Genomic DNA, 12,062 nt, shown 5'->3' on the forward strand with positions numbered 1-12,062 from the left:
AAGTATTTCAGAAACCTCAGTTTAGAATCTAGAAGTCCTTGTTGCAACCTCTTAACATCATGAGGTGCTTCTTCTGGAAGACTTCTCTCTACATAAGGTCTTGTGTTTAGATAAGTGGGGTTTTGTTCATCATTTTCTTGGCTCATTATATACCATTTTAGGGATTGTTTCTCATAGTAACTGCACATGAACCCTCTGCATTCTGCAGTGAACTCTAACATTGCTTTTGGCTGAGTCACTAAACTGTCCTGCCTTGATGTCTCTGTAAAATGACTCTTGCCCATTACCTTGCAAGATTTTGCTGGAAGTTTCTTAATATTTTATAAAGGTATTCTTGCCCATCAGCTGAAGGTTGAAAAGTTGGCCCATAAGTGAATGTGTGAATTATTTATTATGATGAGATTTGAAGCCTGTGTATGTGATAAGCTTTTGATTGTAACTTGTTCCTTACCCCTTCCACTAAACAGATAAACAGAAAAGCTCCTCATCTGACTCTTTCTTCCCGTCCCTGTCCTGCATTATTCTGTACCCCAGCTCTGCTTCCCACCCCCTCTACTGTGGTGTGTCAGGGAATATGATGGATATAATAGTGCAGTGGTGATCTGATCATGCCTGGAGAGTTTTTCCTTTGTAGGCAGAAGCAGCCTGTTCTGTGGTTGCTTTAACCATGGTGTGCTCTTCACAGGGCTCGTAGCACATCTTGATCTCTCTGGTGTAGGGAAACCCAGATCATGTTCCGACTCTGGCAGAAGATGGACCCATCAAGCTTGCATGTTAGGAGGAGCTGCCGTCTTTATTCATTCAAGGAAGTATCATTTTTATCTTGATTACTGTATTCTGTGGTGAGGTGCATGGTAAGTAATAGTAAAATTGACTCCTTACAAATTTTTGGGGCTGGTGGAAACAGACTTTTCCTGTTGAAAAGGTATTGCATGTGTTGCAGCTGTCCAGGGCCTTCTGGTTTTGTTGGTTTTTTTTTTTTCTTTATGAGTCAGTGGGTAGTGCTTTATATAATGGTGTAGACTGTGGTTTGATGTTGTTTTGAAGGCCAGTTAACTTGCAGTGGTTGTTTAATGATAGGATTTGCTGATCTGGTCTAAAGATCAGTGTGCCACATTAATATTGTGAAAAATTGAGTTGTACAGCGTTACTCTGCTTGTTGTCTCTGTGGTTGATCAGGCAATGCTTTTTAGCACCCACATTCTGCTCAATCTCCCAGACTCTTGAGTCATACTGATTTTTGGGTCACTGTGTCCTTTTCTTCCTGCTTTCTGTTAATATGAGAGAGATGTTGTGATTCCTTTTTTTTTTCTTTTCTTCCTCTCCTTTGGATTCTTGCCACACACAAGTCTTGCTGTGGGGATTTGGTCTGAGCTTTGTCTCTTCTACAGTTGCAAGTACTTTACTGAAAAACGTGGAATAGCTTTTAAGCCAAAGCTGCAGCCAGGCCTGCCAAGAGTCCTGCGCTCTCTGCTTAGCATCATCTGCTGTGTCTGTGCAGGGGCCAGACTGATTCTGCTTCATCTGCTGGGACCTGGGGTGAGGGGGAGGCCGTGAGCAGCAGTGCCTCTCTGGGGTCTGTGTGGTGCTGCGCTGCACTGCTCCATGGCCTTGGACAGGATTCAGTGGGATATTGCAAATGTTATGGGACCTGAACCCATCCAGCCCCTACTTAGGGAAGTTTGTGCTCTGTGGGATAAAGTGGTTTTATCCTCTGTGCAAGCATTGGTAGTGTCGTACGAGGTTTGGCCTTCTACTGCAGTCAGTCATTTTGCCACGTTATAGAAGAAGGAGAAACTGTTGCAAGAAAAGTTGGGGGTGTTTCTAGCTAGGGCTTCCTCATATCCCTGGGTAAGTGGGTTTTAGGGTATTTTTTTTTTTTTTTACCCTTGACATGTTCTGGGCAGATGTCCAGGCCCTTGAAGTTATGCCAGGGAGATGCTGTAATGTGTTAAACACGCTGTTCCCTGGTCCTATTCCTGTCCTGCAGTTGGTGTTGTGACTGTACCTAGACAGTTGTTCCATGCCAGGGCCGTGCCTCCCCTATGCCCACATCACCGGTTCTATAACAGAGGTTGCTGTGGCACTGAGCAGCTGTTTTTGTAGGCTCAGTATGGAAACAGAAAGATGTGTTGCAGCACTAATAGTTGATTTGATTCTAAAGCATGATTGAATAAAAGAAAAGCAAAGCAACCACTCTGCTCTTGCTGAAACGTGTGATGCGTGTGCAGCTTCATGGGCTTGGCATAAATGCTATAGAACTGAATGACAGCTGAGATGCTCCAGCACCTCAGGTTCTTCTTGGGGCGGTAGACTTCTCATGGCTAGGCATTAGCAGACTTCTCATGACCAGGCATTTGTCTTCTGGGGCTGTAGGACCTCCAGAGCTTGCTGAGCCTTCCCTTTGCTGGGGGCAAAGACCTGTGTTCCCTGTTCTGGACTGATGTACACCAGAGGCACATCCACTGGAAGATGGGGTAATCAACAGAGGGTGGTTCCACCTCTCCTGTGGTGCTGGCTCCTGCCCCCTGTCCATGGTTGTCCTTTCCCTGCCTGGGACTGCTCAGCCCAGGACAGTGAAGAAGCAACATCCAACTTCTCTGTGCACCAGATTGCATCTCTTCAGCCTCTGTTGAGCATACCTGCCCCTCCCCTGACCTCATACTCTGCTGCTGCCAAAGACCCAGAGCTGGCTGAGCAATAGCAGCCTGCTCAGCACCGTGCATGGAGGAGGCCCTGCCTCCAACTGGAACAGGGTCCAGCAGCAACTCTGGGCTCTGCTGCTGCCTCCACCCTCCACATCCCATTCCCCAAGCACCGTACAAGCAAAGTTTGTACATCTGCTGGACTTTGGATTCAATAAATCTTATAAAATTAGTTTGTTTGGTTTATTTCAGTGTGTTGACACAAGTTCTTGTCCCTTTGCAGCTCGTGTTTGCACACCACTTGCCCTGGCATGGGCAGCTGTGGGAAGCTAGGATTGCTGGCCAGGGGAGTGGGAAGGGGAATGCTACAGGCAAAATACTGGACAAGAATAGAGAGGGGAGAAAAATGAAAAGTGTTCCAAAATATGAAAAAGAAAAGCAGACAGAGATAAAATTTGGAAAGACTGTGGAGTGGTTACTGAGGTCTGTCCTGAAGAATAAGTCTCAAACTCTCCCATTAGCACAAACCCTATTTATGAATCTTCAGCTTCTTTCTGGGGAGCTTCCATCTGCCCTTCATATACCCAAACATACTCCAGCATTCCTTACAGCTTCAGATGTCCCAGGTATCCCTGACTGCAGGGAGATTACCAGTGACTGTGTGGTCAGCAAGGCCCTGCCCTTTGCAGCAGCTTCTGCCCCCATTACATTGAATGCTTGGGCTGAGTTGCAGTAGAATGTGTTTCTCCTTTGGAATGTTCATGGGCAGGGAATGGTCCATGTGTCAGTGATAAAGTTCATCTGTCTGCCAACATCTTTAGCTCAGCAAGTGCAGAGCAGGAAGAGTCTGACGTGTCTGGCTATAACTCACTGGAAAAGTGTATTTTCCGTGATCACTGGGCCTTGCATGTCAGTTCTTTGGCATGTCATCAAAGGGGATCTCAATACAGATCCCTCTGGGTGTTGCCTTCTCTATTCCCTTGTGCCTAATGGCACATTTGACGTGTTTGAACCTTGGTGCACTGGAGGATGTCATCACTTGGCTTTCTTCTCCACCCTGTGTGAACGAAGCATCAGGCCAGAAAAGGCATAGTGAAAATATTGCCCTTGGTAACTTGCATCAGGGCATCCTCCCTCACCATCCACCCATCTGTGCATCCTCTATATGGTGCTCCTCACTTTCAAGGTTGAGCAGCTTATCCAGGTCCTGGTTTACCTAGGTGTGTGATGTAGCCATGATGCCAGGGCCTACCAGAAGTTCTGTGTTCGTTGCTGGGGCTCTTGAAGCAGAGAGATAAATCACCGTGTTATTTCTGTGGTGCTGAGATGTAAATGGTCACCCAGCTCGACAGAACTACTCCCCACTTGCTGTCTTCTGAGGCAGAGTCTGATCTTGGGTACAGAAGTCAGGATCTGACCACAAAGTCAAGAGAAAAGCAAGGCTGGCATTGAATGGGAAAGTTGGGATTGAACAGGGACAGATGTAGGACAGTCAGGGATGGTAGTAGCACATGACATCTAACTCTGCTGCTTGCTTAAGAGTGAGTGTTTATCAATTTATTCTGTAACTGTGTGCTGAAGTAACTCAAGTCCTTTCTGCCACGTGTCTGGCATTGCATAATTCTGACCTGTTTATCAAGCAGCAGCAATGGAACTTGCTGTTCATTTTTTTCCCCTATGTGTTTAGATCAAGGTAGTCTGCCAAGAAGGTCAGCATATCAGCTTTTCCTTGTTAGCAGGCCAAACAGACCTTCAGTTTGGTGTTGAGCATACAAAAAATGTCTTCTGCCCTGCTCATGGTTTTTGTTTTTCTCTTCCCTTCTTTGATTGCACAATCTGAGTTATTATGCATCTTGTTAGTAAATATATAGGTATATTTCAGGTTTGGTTGTTGAAGGGTTTAATTCAAAGGGATGTAAATTTAACCTCTTTTTGCTCAATAGCTGCCGAAGTCCTACCTGTAGTGGTTGTGGTTCTATATTTGCATATAATTTTAAGTGCTGTCTTCAAAATGAGCTGTAGTGAGAACAGTCTTGGAGTCAGGACATTGAGGTTTTGCTTTGACCACTGCCATGAGCCAAGGGGCCAAATCCTTATTCTCTGCCTGTCTCCCCTATTTAAAATGATTTTGTGCTTTTTGGATGGAGGATGGGGAAGGGAAAGGAAAGAAGGAATGAACTGTAAACTGGACCCTGCAGCCACTCTAGCTCACTTGATTTCAGTCTATGGAGTATAGTCCATCTGGAGTCCATGACCTGTGTTTTATAAGAAAAAGCAAATTCTCCAATTTTGTTCAGACTTCTGAAATTCTGAGAGGAATCTGCACTTGCACTTGAGAATTTTTAGACTTGGCCACAACTGCACGTAGGTGCTGAGTGTCCATTGCTCTTGACGTAGCCGTGACCAAGAGACCAAAATGGAATGTTCTTTAAACATCCCAAGCCTTGCAGGAATGAGCTACCAGTCACAAACTAAGTGTGTGGGTTCTCCCAGGGTTTTCTTAGGAGCAGCTGCCTCCACCTCTCTGTCCTGGGATGGACTGCTGGAGCTGCTGAGGACTGAGATTGAGGGTGGTGAGAGCTGTGGGAGCGAGCTGAGGCAACGTGCCCTGGCAGGGAGGTGTATGTGAGAATCTGTGCAGAGGGAGCATTGTCACAAGAGCAGTGATGCGTTTTGGAGTGATGACAATGACTTCATGGAAACATCAGGTCAGTGATAAAAAGGACAATAAAGGGAAAATGCTAGGATTAACCTGCAGAGAGCTAGGGAGCAGTGCAGAGAACAGCTGCAGCCTGCTTCCCTTCTCCATGGGGCACCTTCATCTCCATTCTCACAAGCAGCTCTGTAAATCCAGAGGAGGTTCAGATGATGATGGCCAGAAAAGCAGGAGATAGCCAAATAAGTTAGGAGCCATCAGCCTGGAAAAGGGATAATTATGGGGGATTTTGCAGAGGTCTGCATACTGACGTGTGTTCTGGAGACACCAAATCCGTAGTTTGTCATCTTCTCCAGTGCAAGAACTACAGGATATATCCAAGCTGTAGGAGGCACGTTTTCATTGCTTGCAGTTATGCTGGCAAACTCCTTTTTGCAGGACACAGTGAATGATATGAGTGTTTATGTGTTCTTAATGGAGGATTGAACAATTTAGTGGAAACAAAATCCCTTCAGGAGTACTGAGGGAACAGAATCTCCATCTGGGTCAGTCTGTCTGTGCTTACAGGTGGTTGGAAAGTGGTAACACTGTTCAGTCAGGGTGTGATGTGTGCACATCCTGTACTTCTGCTGTCTCACTTCTCAAAGAGCATCCTTGTCCGGGCTGACCCCCTATCCCACTGGGCCAGCCTTTTTAAGAGCATGTGGGTATCACCTCATCTCTGCCTTCCATCACAACAGTGACTTCTGCAAGTGCTCGAGTACAAGTGGCACAGAGGTTAAACTGTCCAGAGAATTTGCAGATGCAGCTGTGGGGAGGGCTTTCAGGAAGTTCTGATTCCTTATTAAATTCTTTATTAAAGCGCTGCTGGATTTTGTAGAGGAAGAAGCTGTTGAGTAACTGGAGGCTCAAAGGTTGTCGTGGGAGTCACAGAGGAGGTTGTAATATGCTGGACCCATTCCTAGGTGGCGATAGCAAATTGTTAATGGTGCAGAAAAAGCCCAAGTTTTCCTGAAGTGTTTTGAGAAAACTTGGAGTCTGTGTTTTCAAAGTACGTGTGATGAGTTACGCCCCACTCTGCTCATAATCCAGCATAATGCCAAATGCTTTCAAGAGGGATATGCTATTTAAATCAACAGGCCCAGATAACTTTGACCTAGAAGTACTAGAAGTGCTGATGGTTGTTTTGGATTTAGATTATTAGGAAATTTCAGAAGATTGGCAGAAGCTGGCCAGTGCTGGAATGACCCGTATGCCACCGCCCTCATGTTTATTTTGGGCAGGATTTTAGAAATAGGGATCTGTTTTTTTATTAATAAATAACTTAAGGTTAGGGATATAATTAATGCCACTCAGTTATGTTTACAGTGAGTACAGTAAGTTCACTCAAACAACTCTGGCTTGTTTTTTTTAAGATGACCATGGTGATCTGATAAGGCTGACAGTCTAGATTTAAAGCCCCTAGTGTGGTGCCAGCCCTGGGTTCAGCACTATACAACATTTGAGTTGAAAAAGTAAACTATATAACATTAGCAAAGTGCTGGGTGGGCGAATTTCCTTAACTGGTTATGTTAATGATTTTCTGGGGAAAATAAGATTCAAAGCAAGCTTTTCCAGGCATTGTTGCTGCATGTACCACATTTGTCATTATCTTCGAGGCCTTTATTCAGTCACTTCTCACTGGAGTTCACCACCACCATTGGTGCTACAGCAGGAAATGACACTGGAGCTCAAGTCATAAAGGAACAGGAGGAGGGCTTTTTTCAGTAGGATCAGCTGTGATCTGTAGGTGATGAAACCTTTATTTCTTCCGCTGCAGAACCAGCAGTGTCTGCATTGGCACAAGCATTCAGTGAGCTCATCCTCACAGTTGGACATGCTGTTGTGTTTCTTACCCAGTACATGATGTGTAAGCACTTCACTGCTTAGGTGAAACTGATGACAAGTTCTTGGTAGGTGCTTTGTATGCAGAAGATCTAGAACTTTTTATTTGGATTGTATTGTGAGTAGGTTAAGAGATAAATCAGTTTATCATCTGAATTGTGACTCACCAACAGCTTCATTGGTAAGTTCTGAATTGACACTCATGTAACAGGTCTGGGTTTGGGGAGACTAAAGTAATAGATCAGTGCTGGCAACAGAGTAAATAAAAGGGGTAGTGGAAAGGAGCCACAGTTTTAAAAATTCAGAAATATTTCAATGATATTTTTGCTGGATGGAGTCTTAGCAGTGGAAGTTTGACAAGAGACTCTAGAGCCCCTATCACTTCCTCCTTTGTTTTGGCAAGTGCATTTGGCATCGCTTTTGTGCTTGCTGAGGGTGCTGCCTGTGCTGCTGTCCCTGTCTTTCATGAAGATCTGAAACAGGACTGGTGCTACTGTCAACAGCTTGTTTGGAGCTGATCCGAGGGAAGACGGAGCTGACTCTTGGGACATCTCAGTCTGTTCCTGTTGAATGTGTGGGACTAAATAGAGGAAATTACTCACCATTTCTAGACTTGAATTTGCTGGGAGTCCTTCACGCCTTTCACTCCCAGACTTTGCACTGAGGTCCAGAATTTTGGACTGTGGCATGTTTCAGTCTTGCTTCATTCCCTTACTTTCCCACTGGCATTCATTTGGTGTGGCCCCCAATAAATGGGGCTTTAGATATGCACCGGCTGTTTTGTGCTTTTCTGAGAAACCCTGAGCATGTGGGTGCTGGTGCCTCAGTGTTGTAGCACTGTTTTACAAGATTAAATTTCTAGTGCCCTCATGTTGGTGGTTTTGGAGGAAAATCCTGGCTCACAGAAGTGCTCCAGCCCACCTTTGCAGGGCTCTGCTCTCAGTGTGCTCAGTCTTTTTGTGCCTCATTGCAGGATGTGCATTTCTTGCACAGTTTTTGTGTTTCTTACCTGGTCCCTTTGCCAAAGCCATCGCTCCACATTGAACAGAATCTGCACTACCCTTGGGTGTAGATGGGCAAAGCACCTTCTTTTGCTTCCCTAATGATCCAGCCATATCCATATAGAACACAGGTGTCTGTTTTTAATGTTGTTAAATCACTTTCTGGTAGAAGTCTTTCTCTCTGTGAGATGTGGCTTTGATTGTGCAGTTCAGAGGAACGCTCTAAATGAAATTACTGGGATATATAGAAAATAACCAGGGGGCAGGGTGCAATCCCTGAGCCAGCTGTTACCCTTAGCACAATGTTACTGGCAGAAGAAGTAAACTATATTAACATTAGAACTGACCACTTTACATTGAACTCCCCTTTGACGTTTGAGGGTCGTGTTTTAAGCTGTCTGCAGAACGGGAAATATGTATCCCAAGGGAAACATAGAAACTCTTATCAACTGCTAGAAGGGAAATACAGATTTGAGGATGCAAAAATTGCCTCTCTCCATTTGGTACACCTGTGACAGCACCTACAAACAAAGCTGCAACTGTCTGAGAATTAGTTTGTTAAATGCTTTTGCAGGAAGATTTTGGTTTGGGGAAACATGAATGTTTTACAAATGTAGTTTATTTCACCTCCGGCAAGAGAAAAGAGCAATGGGTTGAAATGCAAATGATGTGTTCTGATTAAAGACCATTAATTTTTTTTCAGCTATGGGTATGTGAAAATTAATACTGGGATGAATTAGGAGTGGGCATCAAATTTTAAAACTCCTGCAGAAGACAGCGTCCTGAGAGTTGCAGTAATTCCATGTGGTTTTGCTGAGCTGGCTTCACTGCCGTCCTGTTCTTTTGCCTTGTCTTTTGCAGGATGGGATAAACATTCTTATGGGTACCACGGTGACGATGGGCACTCCTTCTGTTCCTCGGGGACGGGGCAGCCCTACGGCCCCACGTTCACCACCGGAGACGTGATCGGCTGCTGTGTCAACCTTATCAACAACACCTGCTTCTACACGAAGAATGGCCACAGTTTAGGTAAGGGAAGGAAGGTGTTCTCAGAAGAGGGGTGCTCCAAGCCCTGCTCCCCCTGCTCTTTCATACTTTGCTTGTATTATAACTCTTGTCCCACACCTGTGAGTAAGGTTTAAAAGGCAGAGGAAAGGAGCAGCTGTCAGCAGTTGTAACTTGGCTCCAAGACAGAAATACTTCCAGCAGGTAAAATGGTTTCCATGCTGCTCAGTTTGTTTAGAGAGGTTAGGATTTCATCCACAGCTTCTGCTACTTTCCTCTGCTGCTGCACAGTAGGTGGGAGGTTGGATAAGATGTCTAATGGCTGGACAACAGGGAAAGAAAGAAAGAAAAAAGTGGAAGTTTAATTGGTGTGTTGTTCAACTACCTACAAAGCCACAGTACTGATGTCTTCATTTTTGAAGGGACTTGTCCATCTGAAAGCCTCAACACGTTGGTCCAAGCGTTCCCAAAGCCAGACATTAACTCAGCACAAGAGGTTTTACTTAAGCACTGAGCTATAATTTGGTTCTTTCCACACTTGCTTCAGTAACTGCCTTAAAGCTAAAGACTTAAAGATTTTGCCCCAATTAGTACCTTAGATGTTTTCCAAGCATCTGTCATATCCTGTTTGTCTAAAATAGAAATTTTTGGCCATTTTCCCCTAAAATACCTTTTCCTGAGATGACATGTTCTCCACCCCAGATAAATTCTTGTCTTTTTCTTTTTTTTTTTTTTTTTTTTAAATTACATAAGGTGTGCAGTAACTTTTTTCTTTTTTTAAAGTTCATCTCACTTTTTGTGCTGGGATTCATTTGATTTGGCAGGGAGGGACAAGCACTTCTTTGCTTCTCCTTGCTGTCTCAATTCTACTTTGTTGAATTCAACATTAAATTGGTAGAAAAATACCAAAAATACTCTGCTCAAAACACTTAACAGAGCAAAGATGTTTTGAGTTTCCGACTGGGCTGAAGGAAGGAGTGGGATTGGAGTGCAGTGTGTGCCTGGAGAGTGCAGAATTTCTGGTGAGCTCTTGAGAGCAGTACTGGGCTCCCCAATATTAGAGAGAGATGGACTTATTGGAGAGAGTCCAGCAAAGGGCTGCCAAGGTGTTGAAGGGTTTGGAGCATCTGTCCTAGGAGGAAAGGCTGGGAGAGCTGGGGTTGTTCAGGCTGCCTGTGTAAGACAAGTACAGGCTTGAGAGCAGCAGCTGATGGTGGAGAGCAGGAGCTTTTCCTTAGGAATGGGACAAGATAGAACAACAGCAACTGAGGTAATGGAATAGTGAAAGTTTTCACAAAGTCTTTCCTTTTACTTGCAGTCCTTGAATTTCAGCACGTATTTCCACAAAAGCCCTGTAGTGGTTTGTGGTGTGCTCCTCTGGGTGTTGTCTGTTGAAGTGGGTGGTTTTCCAGCTTCACTGTTTTTCACCCTGATGGTGCTGTTACTTTTCATCATAACAAAAGTGTGAGAGTCAGGAGGAGACCAGGTCTTCTATTTAATGAATACATGTTTGTTCATTTGAAATTTAATTTCTTTCTAATGACCAGAAACTTCATAGTATAAGCTGTATTAGTTGAAAAGTTGCTGCTTTCTCCTTCTCTCTTTTGTACCCAGGACTGTGTTGTGTCTGGGCAGATGAAGCCAAATAAAGAGCCCAGTTCAGTAACTTCTGTGTTACCTTTCCTCATTACCACCCTCCGATTCTTTGCCTGGTGTCCTTGCCCGGAGATTTGTTTTGTTTGGGACATTCAAAGTTCTTTACAGCAGTGAAGTTATCTAGCCTTCCTTTCTTAAATCTAAGTGTTCCTTTTCCTTCAAAGATGGGGCTTTTTTTGGATGAAGAGCTTGTGTTCTTCTATCCTGACACTGAATGACCCCTTGAGGAGCAGCCTACCCCAGTGGTGAGCAATGCCAGTGGGAAGAAACTGGAAAGGTAACAAGAAAGTTACCGTGCTTAGGGAACAGCATTAGTTCTAAGCATTGCTGTCCCCTGGGTGTCCTCTTGAGCTCTTCAGATGTACAGTACAAGACATGAGGTGTCTGAGAAAAGGACAGATAGAAGCCTCTCCTTAGCATTCACAGCTGGCTTTTTCCTTGAGCTGTAGTGGCAGAATGGTTATTCTGAGAGGGTAGTGTGATGGTGTAGTTAGAGGAGACAGGGGTGGAACTGCAGAAGGGAGCAGCAGACCTCAGGCCTTGCTGGGGGACCCCACAAAAGCTGCAGGAACATTTTACTGCCTTTTTACAAAAGCAGAATGAAAACCTCATCTGAGGAGGCTGTTGGTAGAGGCCAGCAGTGTCTGTGTCACTGATAAAGAAACAACATCCAAGTGCTTCCTGTGAAGTGCTGAGGAGAGGAGCTCCTCAACCAGGGGTTGCACAGCTCCTCATGGGCACAGAGCAGAGAGATGTGAGGAGGAGGTGGGACAGGTGTCAGCAGAGGAACCAAGGCCAAATGGAGACAGGAGCAATGATTTATTTGGAAGTCAGAATGCTTTCTTCCCTGAAAGAAGCAGCTCCTTGAAGGTCTTGAACTTCCATGATATTTCGTGCTAACCTGAGAATCTTGTTTCTGTGTTGTGTAAACCCAAGGTTTACCAGGAAGGGCATGAATGTGTTTTTTCTAGGTGTTCCCTGACATGAAGCTGTGAAAGCCATGTGTCTCCTCCTAGGAGATGAGGTAATTGTGTAATCCTACTGCAGATGCCAAGAATGTTCATGAGACTAATCAGCCCCTTTGTGAGGCCAGTTAGCTTGAGAGCAGGGTTACAGGGTTTGAATTTGTCTTTTCTTTTAATGGAATTACTGTAGCTTTGTCTTTCCAATTCACTCTTCACCGTTTAAGTCCTCTCCTTTTCATCTATTAATTAG

The 12,062-nt window shown here is 44.7% G+C and overlaps 1 protein-coding gene across 2 annotated transcripts in view; it reads left to right on the forward strand.

Moving 5' to 3' along the window:
* Positions 1 to 12,062, forward strand: part of RANBP10 (RAN binding protein 10) — a 66,929-nt gene that overhangs the window by 26,622 nt on the left and 28,245 nt on the right. For both annotated transcript variants that reach the window (XM_040075120.2, XM_040075121.2), the window contains exon 4: positions 9,048 to 9,215. In XM_040075120.2, the coding sequence (XP_039931054.1) occupies positions 9,048 to 9,215 (168 nt within the window). The remainder of the gene's footprint in view (positions 1 to 9,047; positions 9,216 to 12,062) is intronic.

The sequence above is a fragment of the Hirundo rustica genome, chromosome 11, assembly GCF_015227805.2.
Source record: "Hirundo rustica isolate bHirRus1 chromosome 11, bHirRus1.pri.v3, whole genome shotgun sequence".
In the NCBI taxonomy this organism is placed as follows: Eukaryota; Metazoa; Chordata; class Aves; order Passeriformes; family Hirundinidae; genus Hirundo; species Hirundo rustica.